At 47.5% G+C, this 17,315-nt stretch overlaps 2 protein-coding genes and 1 long non-coding RNA gene across 3 annotated transcripts in view; 1 reads left to right on the top strand and 2 right to left on the bottom strand.

Moving 5' to 3' along the window:
• Positions 1-44: 44 nt before the first annotated feature.
• On the bottom strand, positions 45-4,704 carry LOC126509255 (uncharacterized). Its single transcript, XR_007594125.1, has 3 exons — positions 4,291-4,704; positions 4,030-4,217; positions 45-3,518 (listed from the first exon to the last, which is right to left on the bottom strand). It is a non-coding gene; the product is annotated as an uncharacterized lncRNA (long non-coding RNA).
• Positions 4,705-4,985: 281 nt separating this feature from the next.
• Positions 4,986-11,737, top strand: LOC126509253 (protein FAM234B-like). Its single transcript, XM_050155009.1, has 3 exons — positions 4,986-5,829; positions 8,868-9,076; positions 9,441-11,737. The coding sequence occupies exons 1-3, from the start codon at positions 5,665-5,667 to the stop codon at positions 9,754-9,756; spliced, it is 690 nt and encodes a 229-aa protein (XP_050010966.1). The 5' UTR covers positions 4,986-5,664; the 3' UTR covers positions 9,757-11,737.
• A 4,617-nt stretch (positions 11,738-16,354) lies between these two features.
• Mrps2 (mitochondrial ribosomal protein S2) overlaps positions 16,355-17,315 on the bottom strand; it is a 3,856-nt gene continuing 2,895 nt past the window's right edge. The window contains exon 5 of the transcript XR_007594124.1: positions 16,355-16,595. The gene's annotated coding sequence lies outside the window, so the exon portion shown is untranslated. The remainder of the gene's footprint in view (positions 16,596-17,315) is intronic.

Below are 17,315 nucleotides of genomic sequence, written 5' to 3'. Positions count from 1 at the left end.
CCCTCCCTCCCTCCCTCCTTCCCTTCCTTCCTTCCTTCCTTCCTTCCTTCCTTCCCTTTTTTTTTTCAAGACAGGTTTCTCTGTAGTTTTAGAACCTGTCCTGGAACTCACTCTAGACTAGGCTGGCCTTGGACTCACAAAGATCCTTCTACCTCTGCCTCCTGAGTTCTGGGATTAAAGGTGTGCGCCACCACTGCCGGCAAGGATGTTTTGTCAGTCTAAAATCAGGTCCAGCAAACAGTGGCTACCCGTGGGCCTGCCCTGTTCCTGCCTCTATGAATCTGGTAAGACCAATTATTCGATACAGATTTATGGATGCAGGGATTTACTTAAAGCATTGCTTGTACTGCCTGTTTGCCCAGTGTGACCTCACTCGCTACCTGGATAGCTACCTGAATGAAACAGGATGACCTGGAGAAATAACCAGAACAATGAGTCATTGCCCTTAACCACCTGCTGATTGCCACATATGCTTCTGCAAAATCTTGCTTGCTTGCCCACCCTGCCTTATAGTTTTAGAGTATAAAACTGGCTCTTGGACGGAAACCTTTGAGGAGTTGTGCTGGCTTTGGTCCCCTGGAGGCATATCTTCTCATTTCCACTCTCGCTCGTGTCAGAGTGCTTAGTCCAGAAAGATTCTCGCAACACTCTTGAAGGAACCTGCATATTATCTGTCCCTTCATGATCTGCCTCTACTCTTTAATTGCCACTCTCTAAACCCTGTTTACTGTGTCCCTGTTCAGAAAATACTGGGGTTCCGAGGAGGCGATCAGAATCAGGAAGAGGATGCCACACCAGGACCCAGCATTCTGTGCAGCCTGACAGTGATTTCATTTTCCCCACAAGTCCAGACATGCTCTAGCTCCACTGGGGAATGACACACAAGAATATAGAAGCAGAAACTGGGAGTGTAGCTCAGGGGAAGATAGCCCGTCTACCGCACAGGAGGCCAAGGGGTTGGCCTTGAGCCTTGCACACACTCATCAAAAAAGAACTTCATATTTTTAAGCACCTAAAGGCAATAAAAATGAAAGGAAAGATGAGCCTGGCAAGGAAGCACAGGCCTGTAATCTCAGCAGTCAGGAGTGAAGGCAAGAAAATCAGGAGCTCAAAGTCATCCTCAGACGTACAGAGTTCAGGGCCAATGTGCTTAGGTTTTTAGTTAACTTGACACAACCTGGGCCATCTTGGAACAGGGAACTTCAGTTGAGAGAATGCCTCGATCAGATTGGTCTGTAGGTAAGTCTATGGGGGCTTTTTCCTAATTAATGACTGATTTATCACTGGGCAGATGGTTGTGGATGGTCTAAGAAAACAGGCTGAGCAGTGGTGGGCCATGCCTTTAAATCCAGCACTCAGGAGGCAGAGTTAGGTGGATCTCTAAATTCAAGGTCAGCCTGGTCTACAGAGTGAGTTCCAGGACAGCCAGGGCTACACAGAGAAAGCCTGTCTCAAAAACAACAACAAAAAGAACGAAAAGAAAAGAAAAAAGAAATAGAAATTAAGAAAGAAAGAAAGAGGAAGAAAGAAAAAGAAAGAAAGAAAGGAAGGAAGGAAGGAAGGAAGGAAGGAAGGAAGAAAGAAAGAAAGAAAAAAAGAAAGAAAGAAAGAAGAAAAAGCAAGCAAGCAGGCTGAGCAAGCCCCGAAGAACAAGCCAGTAAACAGGTTCCTCCATGGCCTCTGTATCAATTTCTAACTCCAAGTTCTTGCCTTTCCTTTCCTGATGGACTATAATGGAGACATGTAAGCCAACAAACCCTTTCCTCCCCAAGCTGATTTTGGTCATGATGTTTTGCTTTTCATTTTTTTTTTAAAGACAGGATTTCTCTATGTGACAGCTCTGACTGTCCTGGAACTTGCTTTGTAGACCAGACTGGCCTCAAACTCACAGAGATCTATCTGCCTCTACCTCCCGAGTGCTGGGATTAAAGGTGTATGCCACCACCACGGCTGGTCATGATGTTTCATGACAGGAATAAATAGTAACCTAAGTAGAACACTGTGGTGGTTTGAATAAGAATGGTCCCTTTTGGGGTCATGTAAGTGTGGCCTTGTTGGAGGAAGTATGTCAATGGGGGTGGGCTTGGGGTTCCAAAATCCCATGCCAGGCCCAGTCTCTCTTTCTGCAGATCAGTATGTAGATGTCTACTTGCGTTCTGCCAAGCTCCCCACCATGATGATAATGGACTAACTTACGAAACTGTAAACAAGCCCCCCATTTCATACTTTCTTTTAAGGTTGCCTTGGTCATGGTGTCTCTTCCTAGCAACAAAACAGTGACTAAGACAGACACTCTAGCTACATAAGACCCTGTATAGGAACTGGAGAGAGGGCTGTTCTTCCAGAGGACCTGGGTTCAGGTCCCAGTATATACAATAGATACATGGTGGTTCACAACCACCTTCAACTCCAGTCTCAGGAGATCTGACACTCTTTTCTGGCCTCTGAGGGCACCAAGTACATGGTGCATAAATATACATGTAGGCGGAGCACCCATACACATTAAAAATAATAATAGTTGGGCAGTGGTGGCACTGTGAGTTTGAGGCCAGGATGGTCTACAAAGTGGGTTCCAGGACAGCTAGGACTACACAGAGAAACCCTGTCTCAAAAACCAAACCAAACCAAAAATAAATAAATATAATTTTAATAATAAAAGCCAGGTTTGGTAGTACATACCTTTAAGCCAAGCACTCAGGAGGCCAGATCTCTGTAAATTTAAGGTTAGCCTGGTTGACTTACAGAGTTCGAGGATGGGTAGGGATTAAGACAAAGAGACCAAAAAATATACACAGAGATACATTCTGTCTCTCACCCTGTGCTGCCCTGGGACCTTGCCAGCAAGATAGTCGCCAACAAATTCAGCACATGTAGCTCCTTGACTCTGGGCCAGAACTGTGGTATCCTGTTATAAACATCTGAATAAGGACTAAAATACTACTACTATATTTTGTTTTTGATAAAATGTGTTATGCCAGGTGGTGGCGCACATCTTTAATCCCAGCACTCTGGAGGCAGAGGCAGGTGGATCTTTGAGTTCAAGGCCAGCCTGGTCTTCTTTAGCTGCCATAAAACACAAAAGTTCACGAGGTCCATCTTTTCACTTTTAGCTGTCAAATACGTTCACTCTGCATGGAAGGCTTTAGTCCAGTGGTACTAGGTTTCCTGCATCCACACAAATGAAGCAAGAGGTTCTTTCCTAACAGGGCTGTTTACTGACCACCTTCTATGCACTAGGACACGAGGATACTCATACGCATCAGCCAGGAGAGGCATCTCTACCATCCCATCGAACAGGCACAGCAAGCAAGAAGCAAGACCCACAGCTGTGCAAGCACTGAGGGCAGAAGGAGGCTTGAAGGCTGAAATCTCAGACGATGTCATCCTAAAAGCTTTCCTGTTTTCCAAATACACTCAGCTCACACTGCCCCCAAATCCTCTAGCCCCATACTTACGAGTCTCGGCAGGGGAGGTAAAAAGGCACATAGGAGACCAACAGCCAGTCCCTGGCAAATCCCCTAGAAAGAAAAAGTACCTGTCAATGGTGCTCTGCCTCAGGGGCTGACTTGGTGCACTTTATCAGGAGCAAAGGCCTCCAGTGGTGCGGTTGGGAGGAAGCCCTGTCACTCTGTGTTGGCAGCAGAGGACACCTGTATCCGGCACAGGGCCTAGCGTGTAGCTGTTTGTCTGTATGGCTATCCACTCATGGCTCATGTCCTTGACACCAGGTCCCACACACAAATAGGAGACATGCAGTGCCAGTAGCACCCCACAAGACCAACAGGGATGACTTTAAGAGCATGAACAGGGTTCCTTATCAACATCATTTGAAGGACAGTCTAGGCAGAAAACGCGGCAAGTTAAAGGAAGGCTAGAAAGTCAACTCAAGGCAAAACACAGAAGGCAATACTAGGTATTCTGGGGCTGGAGGATTCTGAATCTCGAGAGGTTGATGGGACCTGGAAAACTGTATTCAAGGTTTAGGGGTGACATGCAGAGGGAGGGAGTAGACTCCAAACCGGAACTCACCACAGGAGCCAGAGACTTGTGCTAGCAAGCAGGCAGAATGCCAGGCCCAAGGCCAGTCTTTGGCGGGCCATCACTGGGTGCTCTACAGAAGGCAGGCACCTTTAGCGACCCCGAGGACCTTGGCCAATTAGGCACTTCCCTCCCAGGTCTGTCAGGCTCGGAACCTGCCGCTCTTGAGCTCTCAACTCCTGTAAAGAAAGGCTCCAATTAGATTTCTTCATCAACTGACCTCGGGCTCACTAAGGAACCGTGTCTCAGTACCCAGTGGCAGTTAGGATGTCTCCTCCAGGCAGTGAGTGGTCTGTCTGTCCGTAGGCAGACTCATCATCAGCAAAAGTAAGTAAAGGGCCACCTAGGATCAGATTGGGGCAGCATCCTCAGTGACTTTAGTTCTCGGAATTTTTCCTAAAACAATTCCCAGCCACTGGGCAGTGGTGGCGCACGCCTTTAATCCCAAAACTCAGGAGGCAGAGGCAGGCGGATCTCTGTGAGTTCCAGGGCAGCCTGGTCTACAGTGCGAGTTCCAGGACAGGCTCCAAAGACAGAGAAACCCTGTCTCTGTTTACAAACAAAACAATTCCTGGTCATCTGGGAGAGGCGAGGCCTGGGTTCTGTAGGATACAGCAAAAAGCACTTCTGCATTCCACTCAAAGATCTGGTGCCTGGTGTTTCTCCACCGCCAAAGGGTTAGCTGAGTGTGGGACCGGAATTTGGAGAAAGTCCCCAGGTCTCGGGTCCTAGGGGGCTAGGGTTCCGCGCGCTCTGTTTTTCCTACAAACCCGTTCCCTCTCTTGCCCTCTGGGACATTAGTTTCCCTACCAAGCTCTCCACTTCCCGCCACACTAGCCTCGGGCTCAAGCTGGACAGAACTGCTTCGAAGACCTAAATCCAGAAGCAAACCCTGCCGGTCCAAGGCGGATTCAATTTCAGGAGACTGAGACTGAGAGGCGCACCTGCACTTTGGCCCACTTGGACTGGCTCCCGGATCTCCTCCTCGGCCGCTGCGGTGGGTGCGGTGCGAGGACCGGGTGGGGCAGAGTAGTGCTCAGTGAGGCTGTCCCTGAAGGTACAAAATCACTCCCTTTGGGCTGACAGGCTTAGGACGGAGAAAGGAACACGCCCCAACCCGGAAAACAGAAACTGTGCGACTCCCCGGAGCTCACTGCTACCCTACAAGGGGTGGAGCCGGGCAAAGCTGGTCTCTGGGGCGGAGCAAAGCCGAGACCCACCCACTCACGCCCCCCACCCTCCTTGCTCTCCCTTGGCCTGGTGAGCCACACTCGAGCCCCGCCCACAGGCCTCAGCCCTACACTTCCTGTAAGAGGAGAGTCTTTAAACCACGCAGTGTCTTCAGGGATCGCAGGTCCTGGTACACTGGGCGGCGTGTAGGCAGAGATGTGAGAAACGATTTTGGAGAGAAACTTCCTTCCAGGTAGTCAAGGAAAAGGAGAACCAGGAGCACTGAACCTGACCGCGGCTCTCAGACTATCCCGGAGGCCCTGTCTCGTCCTCAGTCCAGTCGTGTGGTCATGCTTCCTTCTTCGACCTAGCGGTTCCAGGAAAGGCCGCCCTTGTCCTCCGCAGGATCCCAGGAGGAACCCACTGACATGTCTGAACAAGTGTCGGCCAAACACGATGGATGCAGAGGACTCTGCTAGGAGAGAGGACAGAAAGGGAGAAACCATGCGCAGGAAGAACAGATTCAAACGAGATTATGGATTTGCTCAGGATCGTAAAGCAGCTTGTAGCGCTGGCTCTGTGCCGCAACCCTCCAGCTCAGAGCAGTTAGTGAGCAGCGAGGTGAGAATCTAATAGTTCAGTGGGTAAGGTTAGGAATGGTGGTCGTGTGAGTTTGACCCAGGAGGGAGACCCTACCGGGGCTCTCCAAAGCGGTCAGGCAGGGTGATGTTTAGGGGTTGATATGCGGAGTTTAAGGTCTGAAACAAGAGATGGAGTGGTCATGAGGACAGAGGTAGGGTCAGTGCTGTCCAAGAGGGAAGATGCTAGGGAGGAAAGAACCTTTGAATGTTGGGCCACTTCTCCCACCGTGTCTATAATTAGGGGTTGAGAGAGTGGGGTGCGTACCCTCTGTATTTTGATCGCGCCTGATGGGCAGCCGTGATAAAACCTATAGTAAAGTGCACTAGTGACCCCTGCCTCCCATCTGGGGTGCCAGGAGTCCTTAATTAGGAAATAAGAGATACCCCATTTTGTATAAAAGATAGAAGGCCTACCTGAATATGCAGTGTGTCTCCTACAGGATCAGTAAGGGCTGCCTCTATAAGTCTCTGGCCAATGCAGACAGTAATTTCTTGTTCGAGCATAGAGAAAGCAAGCACGGGGGCAGGCGCTTTAGAAGTCCATTAAAGCATTACATGGACAAGTATCTCCTTCTGGCAACCTGTGGTGAGCAGCCTTCAGACCCACCACAGCGGTGGTCTGGCTGAACCACGAGTGATATAGGCTTCCTGAACCTTTGACATCGTAATATAGCAATGGCATAGAGGGGGGACAATCTGAAACATTTGTTCATTGTCTTAAATCACTTTCTTAGACCTTCAGAACGTTCTTAAGCTTTCTACACTTTCCTAGACTGTCATTGTAAGTGGGCTGTGTTTTCGCCGAAAACCTCTCCTGGATCTCTTGAGGTCCTTCAGTCCTGCCAAGCGGTGCCGAGTCTCCTTTGCTCTCCCTGACCTTTCGTGACCCTTTAAAACCAATACCACCCAGGTGACCCTTATGTTGCAAAGTTCTTTACAAACTTACTAGCATAAAGTACATTCTTGTATATGAGTACCTGAAGGTGCAGCTTTAATACTTTTATTAAACAAGCATTGTTTTTAAATCCTATTTTTCATAAACCCTATTTTTATGACTTTTTCTCAGGACAGGAATTATTGCAAAAATAGAGAAAACAGGCATGGGGTAAGTAAGTCCAGGTGAAGAAGAGATGAATAAGGAGTTAAAGGGAAATGGATCAGCCTTTTTAAAAAAACTTATTTTTATTTCATGTGCCAGCAAGTTTGTCTGTGTGAGGGTTTCAGACTCTGGAACTACAGTTACAGACAGTTGTTAGCTACCATGTGGGTGCTGGGAATTGAACTCAAGTCCCCTGGAAGAACAGTCGCTGCTCATAACTGCTGGGCCATCTCTCCAGCACTCCCCCGGCCCCATCAACCCTTGACAGCCTGCTCTATGGCAGTTGGCAGTTTCCCATCCCTGTTAGGACAGGCTGTTGGTTAGAGGTGTGATAAACATCCATGTATAGGAGCTACCCATAGACAGGTGTAGATAGGAAGAAACAGAGGAGGAGAGAGCAAGTTTGTTTGTGTGGTGACAGAAGTTGCCACCATTGACAATAGAGCCAATTGTCAATTCCAATTTGGCCATTGAACTGTACTGAAGCCAAGCTGCTTATAGTAACAGTAAGGCTTTAATAAAATCCAAGTCCATGGAGGAAGAGAGAAAGGATTACAGAATGAACTCCACCGAAGGGAGTTTTATAAGCTCCAAGTGGAAATTAAAAGAAAGAAGCCCAGGAGGGCATGGTTGCAGAGGCCAGGAAGGGCTTAGGGAAACTTCAGGTCTTAGTGAGAAGCTCCTAGTGGGGGGGGGGGGCAAGGAAGCAGGGAGGGTTCCAATAGACAGAACAAGTGCCGTAGTAACTAGAGAGTTACCTATGTGGTAGGGCCCCAGAGGGTGTAGCAGGCTCCAGGAGTCAGAGAGACCATCTGCCTCATGACAGGGATGCTCAAGATGCTCAGTGTATGGGGCTGGAGAGATGGCTCAGTAGTTAAAATTACTGACTGCTCTTCCAGAGGATCCTGGTTCAATTCCCAGCACCCACATAGCAGCTCACAACTGTCTGAAGATCCAGTTGCAAGGGATCTGACACCTTCACACCAATGCACATAAAATAAAGTTAAATAAACCATAAAAATATTTTTTTTAAAAAAAAAGATGCTCAGTGCATTCAATGCAGCATCAGGGAAAGTCATGTGGTGATGTGGGAGTGTCATATCAATCTGTTGATTTCATTGGTTAAGCAATAAAGAAACTGCTTGGCTGGCCCTGATAGGTTAAAACATAGGTGGGAGGAGTAAACAGAATAGGATGCTGGGAGGAAGAGGAAGTGAGCTCGGACTCTGCTCTGCTCCCGGAGAGACCCAACAGCTCTGCTCTCTGGAGCAGAGACACCATGCTCAGCTCTCCTGGGTAGACGTGATAGCTCTGCGCTCTGAGGCATATGTGATGAAGCTCCGACCCAGGATGGATGTAGGCTAGAATCTTCCCGGTAAGCGCACCTTGGGGTGCTTACACACATTATTAGAAATGGGCTAAATTAATATGTGAGAATTAGCCTAGAAGAGGCTAGATAGAAATGGGCCAAGCAGTCTTTAAATGAATACAGTTTGTGTGTTGTTATTTCGGGCATAAGCTAGCAGGCGGCTGGGGTGCTGGGGACGCAGCCCTGCCGCTCATATTTCAACAATGTGGGCCCTAAACCCAAACCATCTGTCTAATGGCACCTTGGTACCCCAGTTGTGGTGCTGCCAGACCTGGATGGGGATGGTGTCAGAGATCTGGTGGTGCTGGCCACTGGAGAATTGCAGCCAGATCTGTGTTTTCTGCTGGTATCTGGCTAGACAGGGAGTCCCGTGGATTGACCTGTGAAGTACAACATCATGGGAGTGGGGTGTCTGATTGGTCCCCAGGTTTACACCACCACCACTGGGACTGTCTACATCATATTTGGCTTTGGAAATATACAAGCTGTTGCCCTGTGGGACATTTTTGTTCAGGCCCAAAATCGAGACAGTGCACCACCCTCTCTGCAGATAGAAGAGCCGGAATGGGAGAAGCACAGATCTGTCAGTCTTTCGGAGCTCCTTGATGTTTACAGTGATGGAGTCGAGCTTCTCCAGTTGGTGAAGGCACCAGATTCCAACTGCAGCAGCCTCTCAATTGCAACCAGACAAGGCCTGGTCCTGCTCCGGGAACAAGATCTTATGCCGCTCTGGAAATTGAGCCTTCATGGCCTGCACAGGTTTGCAGAGTACCTGCATATGGCTGCTGTTCCGAGCAGTTTTCCCATTCTAAAAATTATCTAGAATATTTGCTTGTTTCGAGTGGCTGGTGCAAGGGAAGGGAGGGAGGTACCTGTTTCTTTTTTTAATTAATTAGTTAATTAATTATATAGGTATACAGTGTTCTGCCTGCATGTGTGCCTGCATGACACAACAGGGCACCAGATCTCATTGATTCTGATCTTATTCAATTCCCATGTGGTTGCTGGGAATTGAACTCAGGACCTCTAGAAGAGCAGCCAGTGCTTTTAACCTCTGAGCCGTGTCTCCAGCCCCGTTTCTTTTCTGTATATCGCTTTTTATTGCGTCCTTGTCTGTTTGCAGCCAGCCCACTCCTGGGTCTTTCACTGATGATCAGACATTGGACTTCCTTCTGCAGACAGCATGGAGTTGGGATGAAAAAGATGATGGTGGTGGATGGAGCTCTGGCTCCATCATCTGGAGTCACAGTATCCCGTGTCACATGGAGGAAACACCAACCACTTCTGCAGTTACTTCAGACCAGAAGTCTGTCTTCCTCTTCTGGGCAGAAGCACTGGCTGCTGCATCGCTCAGTTCTGATGACGCCCCAGGAGCCAAGCCCCCTGGCCTTTACCACCTTACCTCCTGCACCCAGCCTTCCCGTCTGTCCTGCACCTGACCAACACCACTGGTATAGTGACAACTTCGGAAGTTCAAATCAGTGACATCTGGAAAGATGCCTTTTACGTCACCAGGACAACAGGGATGAGCCCTGACGGCCACCCCACCTCTCTGGTGATCAGCAAGCTTAGCCTGCGTTGGGCACTTATGGAAGGCCAAATGGTCCAGTTGAAGGAGACCACCCCTAAAATTGCTGCACAGACTCTTTTCCCAGGATCAAGTTTGTTGATTCTCCCTACTGGTAGTGCAGTAGAATCCAGATTCAGAAGACCCTTACAGGGCGGCTCCTGTCCCTCCTATGTCAGTTCTCTGAGAGATGATGGCTTCAGGGTCATGCAGCACTCGGGGACCGCTGCAGCACTTTGGCAGCCTGTTGGAGCTGTGTACTGCAGCATGATCTACTTAGCTGGGGCATCTCACGACCTTCCTTCCCATCCTGCACTAACCCCTCCTTCTGGGAACTCTGTGTGGATAGTTTGGAAATGTGAATCTTATAGCACATTTATTTATTTATTTATTTATTATTTTATTTTATTTTTTTGGTTTTTCGAGACAGGGTTTCTCTGTGGCTTTGGAGCCTGTCTTGGAGCTAGCTCGGTAGACCAGGCTGGTCTCGAACTCATAGAGATCCGCCTACCTCTACCTCCCAAGTGCTGGGATTAAAGGCGATTTATTTATTTATTTTTGTACCTCTAATTTATAACCCCTTGCTGGGAAAACCAGTGGCGTAAAAGCAGAATATATGTTATTTTGTATTAGGCATGGGTATGTGCGTGTGTATCTATGTGTCCAGTGTTGTAACAAAATGATTTTTGAGATATGCCCCAAGCTTCAGGGATTCCATTTCTTGTCCTCTTAATTCATCTGATTTGGTCGTCTTCATCTGTCTGGACGGCCTATCTCTGAGCTCCTGAGGGTCACCCATGGCTCACCACTGTTTTACATCTGCCTGTCCTGTGGTTCCTTCTCAACTCTAGACAGCAATGAGAAACACTGGAGGTTAGGATGGGGCTAGTTATCCAGTATGTCCTCTTTCTGTCTCTAGACTCTCCACCTCTGTTAAGTGGTATTGAGAACCAACCTGTTTCTATCACAGAAGGAGCAAGGGGCAGAGTTTCTGTGACTCCACCGATGATCAGGTCCCTGTGTTGATGTGGGATTCCCCTCTGTATGCTGTGAATACCATTGGTGAATGAAGAAACTGCTTTGGACCTAAGTTCTACTAAAGTAGAACTTAGTTAGGCAGGGAAAACTGAGCTGAATGCTGGGGGAAAGAAGGCAGAGTCAGGGAGAAGCCATGGAGCCACTGCTGGAGACAGACACACTGAAACTTTGCTGGTAGGCCATGACCTCGTGGTGACGCACAGATTAATGGAAATGGGTTAAATTAAGATGTAAAAGTTTATAATTTCTGTGTTCTTACTTTGGGTCTGCACTGCCAAGCAGCCAGGAACAAGCGACCCCTTACAACACTATGTGATGCCCTATGAACTTCTGATGACCCTGCAGCTATGAGCTTTGATTCTGCAGTAACAACAGAAGGGTTTGCATGCACATTGTCCTCAGCTTCAAGGTTGGAAGTCCCATAGCTTTGTCTTGGCTGCAGCTCCACCCTGCTTGCTCTGAGTCTTGTATGTATAGGGCATCTCCATCTCCTCCTCCCTTGCTTCCTCTCCAGGTTGTTTGGAAAGTTTTGTCTGTCTAGATGGGTTTTTTTTTTTTTTTATTGTAGTCTTAAGTCTTGTGGCAAATGTGGGAGTCGAGACAGAAATGGATGGATTAGGATCACTTGATGAGGGAGAACAATGGTGGCCCCTACAGGTTTTGTTTCTGACTAGTCTCCTTTGAGTGTGTGAACTTTTGTGTTCTGTGTTTATAGGTTTTATTTTTGATTTCTCTGTCACTAATGCAGCTTGCCATGGCTGCTTTGATGGCGAGGGTTCAGAATTCATCTCTGGGATTTCTGGCCACCAGATTCAGTTTAGCAGAGATCCACTGTCTTTTGAGTGTGGATATTAAAGTTGTTTTAAACTTCCTGTTTAATATTTAAGCTTCTTGTTTAGGTTTCTTTAACAACAGATCCAAAAGATTTCTAATCATAATTTTTTTTCAAATATTTATTTATTATGTATACAATATTCTGTTTGTGTGTATGCCTACAGGCCAGAAGAGGGCACCAGACCTCATTACAGATGGTTGTGAGCCACCATGTGGTTGCTGGGAATTGAACTTAGGACCTTTGGAAGAGCGGCAATGCTCTTAACCGTTGAGCCATCTCTCCAGCCCTCTAATAATAATTTTTAATCAGTTACTATTACAGGATCACAGGCTGCTAGATATAGAGTCAGAGGCCTGTAACTCCTGATTATATCCTGTGGTGGTGAAGATCAAGCCCCAAGGACTTTGATGTCCCCTTTTGGCAAGAAGTCATCTAAAGATAACATTGCACCCTTCCTGACCCGATTGTTTATCAATAGTAAACATAAAAGGGGGAGGATGTAAGACCCTCAAGGCATGGGAGTGACTAGGCCCTGCCCCTGAGGACCTCCAACTGCCAGGCTCCGTCCACAGCCACAGCCCCTTGAGATTCAGACTGCCAAACTCTGCCCTACCGAGTAGAAAGCCCAAGCTCAGGACTTGAAAGCACTCCAATTCCTACCCTGGAAATTGCCACTCTTGAAAACTCTGCCCTCAAGACATCCTGTACACTGCTGCCTCCCCTCAGTTCTTTGCTGCTTTTCTCCTGAGCAGAAGCAGCTACCCTGTGTCTTTCCCCATAAATCTATTGTGTGAGGTTTGTTGTGAGTTTGTGGTATTCCTTGGCTCCTGACTGCCAGAATGCCTTTCCCTTCAGAGCTGTAACACTTACCGACCTGGAGAGGGCTGCTGAAAAGCAAGGGAGAGGAGAGACAAGAGAGACTCCCATAATTTAAAAATGTATCAGCGCTGGGAGGGAAAGGGAAAGGCCATGGTGAGACAAAGTGCAGGTGCATTTAGGAAGTGGGTGGGAGAAAGCCAGGTGCATTTAGGAAGTGGGTGGGAGAAAGCCAGGTGCATTTAGGAAGTGGGTGGGAGGAAGTGCAGGTGCATTTGGACTCCTTATTGGAACACCTGTGACTTGAATGGGTACTTGGGCAGATAGGAAAGTGTTCAAGGAAACCTGCACAAGGGCCAAGAAGAACAAAACAAGATATAGGATGAAGGGAGCCGTGAGCAGGTGATCAATGTGTTTATCATTTATGCTCTGCTTCTCTCTCGGCATACAGAAATGTGCATATGTATCTTTTCTATCTTTGTGTATGTATGTGTAGTGTAAATGTGTTTTGACATGTATAGGTGTGTGTGTGTGCACGCATTTGGAAACCCAGGGTTGACATCAGGTTATTCCTTTCTTAACCTGTTGGCTTAAGGGCATCAGAAGCCCAAAGTGGCTAGGAGGTTGTAGTGGGAATCTAGTAGAATCATTGTATCTAGACTAAACATTAGAATGTAATAGTTGTTTCTCAGTGTATCTAGGGTAACAGTTGAATGTATTAGTGATTGTTGAAGGTACCTAGACATTGAAGAGATCAGTAGAGAACAGTGAGTGTTTTCTATAAAGAATTGTTTTCTGAGGGAGTTTTCCATCCACTATGTGATTTTGGTCACAAGACTATGCAGGCACACTTGGAGGTCTTGCATTATTGAGGACTGCAAACAGTACACAGTAAGGACTAAAGGTTGTAGGGTGTGAAGATTTTCTTCAGAGAACATATAGATGAAAAGGGCTTTGGTGTAAGGAACTTGTTGTACCCCAAACACAGCCTTTGTGTATAATCAGTACATGTGCTTCTGAATAGAGAGAGGTTTGAGGTTCAGTTCAGAGAAACTGTTCCTCCCTGCTGCCAGAGAGCCTAGATTACATTCTGGGGTAACTCCCCTTCTTTGAGAGACCCGTGCAACCAGAACACCCGATGGGGCAGTCTGAGCTTCCACTTCAATGGAATGTTTACTGTGTCTCCTGGCAGGAGCACTACTACCCTCTGGGAGCAAAACTTCTAGGTCAGCAGAACTTAAGGTGGCGGGAACAGAAAGCAAAATTTTTCCTAGGAATGATTGCTAGTGGGCTATTCCCTTTTCCACCCCTTGGTTCCTAGACCTGTAGATCCTGGCTATGAGAGAAACTGCATCATATTTTGGACGGTGACTCAAAGCATCCACAGCCTTCTGCAGATCTCTGCCCTAACTCTCCAGGCTGCTGTCACCTACTTGGCTCTGTAGCTGTGTCTTCAAAATGACATTCCATCTTTCTATCAGGCCAGCTGCTTCAGAGTGGTGGGGAGCATGGTAAGAGCAGTGGATTCCATATCATGGGTCCACTGTTGCACTTCTCTGGCTGTGGAGTGAGTTCCCTGGGCAGAAGCAATACTGCGTGGAATACCATCAGTGGATCAGGCACTTTGTAAGTCCATGGGTGGTGGTTTTGGTGGAAGCAGTATGTGCAGGAAAGGCAAATCCATAGTCAGAGTAAGTAGTTGCTGCAGTAAGGACAAAGCATTGTCCTTTCTACAGGGAAGTGCTCCAGTGAAGTCATTCTACCACCAGGTTGATGGCTGGTCACCCTGGGTAATGATGTCATATCTATAACACACATTCCAATTGGACTTAATAAAAAGTCAGAGTCAGATGCAGGGGTTAAAGCTGAATGATCAGAGAAGCAGAGCACCCAGTCACTAGAGAGTTCTTACCTCTACCAATGTTCAGACTGAAGGGGCGATCCTGTCTACAAATCCTCAGACTGACTCTCTCTCTAGGAAACCTCAGATTGCTTCTGAGGTCCTGTCTCCTCCTACCTTATATTCCTCTCTCTACCTAGCCATATCACTACGGTCTCCACCTCCCAATGCTGGGATTAAAGCCATGTGATCCCAAGTGCTGAGATCATCTTTGCATGAGCTGTTTCTCTTTTAGATAGATTCGATCTTTTAGATAGATTCAGTGTGGCCCAGGGTGGCCTTGAACTCACAGAGATCAATCTCCATCCTGAGTGCTGGGATTAAAGGTGTGTGTGCCACCACTGCCTGGCCCTATGGCTAACTGGTAGCTTAGTTTTGCACTCTGATCTTCAGGCAAACTTTGTTAGATCACACACAAAATTTCACTACACATGTTGTTGGTGTCTGCTGTTGGCAGATCTGGCACTCAGCAGCAGCTGTAGCCAGGTCAGCCTTGGTGAGTAGAAGTCCATGCATAACCCCCATCTGTGCCACCATGGCCACTTTGTTCATGGCCCATTGGGCAATGACAGGAATGGCTGGGCAAAGAGTCTGTCCACAGACCGGGCCATCCTATCTACTTGATTACTGTATTGAACACCTCCTCAGCTGAAGTCACCTTCTGATGAGCATTTACTTATTCTATATTTTAGAAGGAGTACCTCCACATGTGCTCCACCACTAGACTCCTAAGAATTTCATGGAGGTAGGCCCTTGAATTTTGGTTGGATTACTTCCCCTCCTCTGATGTGCGCATGTGTTACCAACGGGTCCAAAGTAGTTGCTACCTCCAGTTTGCTTGGTCCATTCAACATAATGTCATCAATATAGTGCACCCATGTAATATTTTGTGGAAGAGACAAATGGTCAAGACCCCTTCTAAGTTATGACACAGGGCTGGAGAGTTAATATATCCTTGAGGTAAAACAGCAAAGATTTACTGCTGGCCTGGCCAAACTGCTTCTAGTGGTCTTTATGGATGGGTACCAAGAACGAGGCATTTGCTGAATCAACAGCTGCAAACCATGTACTAGATGTGTTAATCTGCTCAAGTAAGGACACCACATCTGGTCCAGCAGCTGCAGCTGGAGTCAGTATTGAGTTTTCCATAACCAACTGTCATTCTTGACAATCCATCTGTATTCTGCACTGGCCAGACAGGAGAGTTAAGTCCTTGATGGCACTCATTTCTGCAGTTCCTCCAGGGATGCGGTGCTGTTTTTGATTCACTATTTTTCTTGGCAGAGGCAAAGCTAAAGGCTTCCATTCAGCCCTTCCAACCATGATAGCCCATATTCCACGCATCAGGGAACCAGTGGGAAAACTCTGCCGACTTCTATCTATCCCAGTTATACAATCTGAATAACCACAAGATGAGTTTAGGGACCCATTGGACCTACTGTGAGTTGGACTTTAGTCAAAACTCCATTAACCACCTGACCTCCATAAGCCCCTTCTTTAACTGGAGGGCCAGTGTTCCTTGGGATTTACTGGAATCGGTGTCAGTTCAGAACCAGTATCCAGTAGGTCTGGAGAGTCTAATTGTTTCCTTACCCCCAGTGTAGTTACCCTGTCAAAGGCTGCATTACCTTCTGGGAAGGAATGGGGAAAGGCTAACAGTAAATCTTTCAGGCATTTTATCAAGATCCTTCCACGGAAGAACCTGGCCATCCCCTTCACTCTGGAAATTGGTCCACAGGTGGAGAATCCCTTTGGCCACGACCCAATGTAGCTTTTCTTTGAGAAAGTTTCCCATCTGTGCAGATCAAACATTCTGGTTTCTTATCTATTTAATGCTCAGAAGCACCATAACTGATTAGCTGGTACCACAGATCCATACAAATCATGCCCCCCAGAGAACGCACTTGGCCTGTGCTGACCGTACAGGTCACTGTTTTGTCTGTGCCGCTCATTACAGTTAACTATGCTCACCTTGCCTTTGGTACTGCCACCTGGCCCCTGCCACAGAACTTTTTCTTTCTTCAAGACAGGGTTTCTTTGTGAAGCTCTGGCTGTCCTGGAACTTGCTCTGTACATCTCGAGTTCTGGCCTCAAACTCAGAGATCTGTCTGCCTCCCAAGCGCTGGGAATAAAGACAGATCACCTGGTAAATCTATTGATTGCATTTAATTCATCCAACCGAGCAGCAGCATCTCCAGCCCTAAGGTCTGGCACAAGGAAAAGGGAGACAGCAGATCTCTTTAAATGTGCTGGTGCCCCTCACCATTTTGTGTCTTACACAATTAGTGAAGGGCGTGTCTTCTAGGCCTTCCCATGTGGAGGATTGTTTTACACAACATACTCACTTCAGCACTGCAATTTCCCTGAACCTTAAAAACCCACTAAACCAAGGGATATCAGGCAACTCCAACTCCTTTTCAGTATGCTATGGGGGTCCCTGCATGTGTCAAGGCCTGCAGAGAAAAAAAAACCTTGAAGGAAAACTCAGTTCAGTCTCTGACCCAGATGGCCTATATAGAGGTCAGCAGGCTTTAAAGGACCTGCGACTGACTGATAAACAAAGCTAACGGGGCAGTGGTGGTGGCATGTCTTTAATCCCAGCACTCTGGGAGGCAGAGGCAGGCAGATCGAGTTTGAGCCTGGTCTACAGAGTGCGTTCCAGGATAATTAAGGCTACACAGAAAAACCCTGTCCTTGCCGGGCAGTGGTGGCGCATGCCTTTAATCCCAGCACTCGGGAGGCAGAGGCAGGCGGATCTCTGTGAGTTTGAGACCAGCCTGGTCTACAGAGCTAGTTCCAGGACAGGCTCCAAAACCACAGAGAAACCCTGTCTCGAAAAACC

Source organism: Alexandromys fortis, unplaced genomic scaffold (assembly GCF_014885135.2).
Source record: "Alexandromys fortis isolate MF-2015 unplaced genomic scaffold, M_Fortis_MF-2015_v1.1 scaffold_72, whole genome shotgun sequence".
Lineage (NCBI taxonomy): Eukaryota > Metazoa > Chordata > Mammalia > Rodentia > Cricetidae > Alexandromys > Alexandromys fortis.
Note: the sequence above shows the minus strand (reverse complement) of the source record. Positions and strands in the feature narration are given on the sequence as shown.

Bases quoted from the DNA above. Each gene is read 5' to 3' on its own strand.
- LOC126509253 (XM_050155009.1), top strand. From the start codon at position 5,665: ATGGATGCAGAGGACTCTGCTAGGAGAGAGGACAGAAAGGGAGAAACC. The intron at 5,830-8,867 runs GTGAGAATCTAA...CCCTCTCTGCAG, and splicing joins AGCAGTTAGTGAGCAGCGAG to ATAGAAGAGCCGGAATGGGA. The intron at 9,077-9,440 runs GTTTGCAGAGTA...GTCTGTTTGCAG, and splicing joins AGCCTTCATGGCCTGCACAG to CCAGCCCACTCCTGGGTCTT.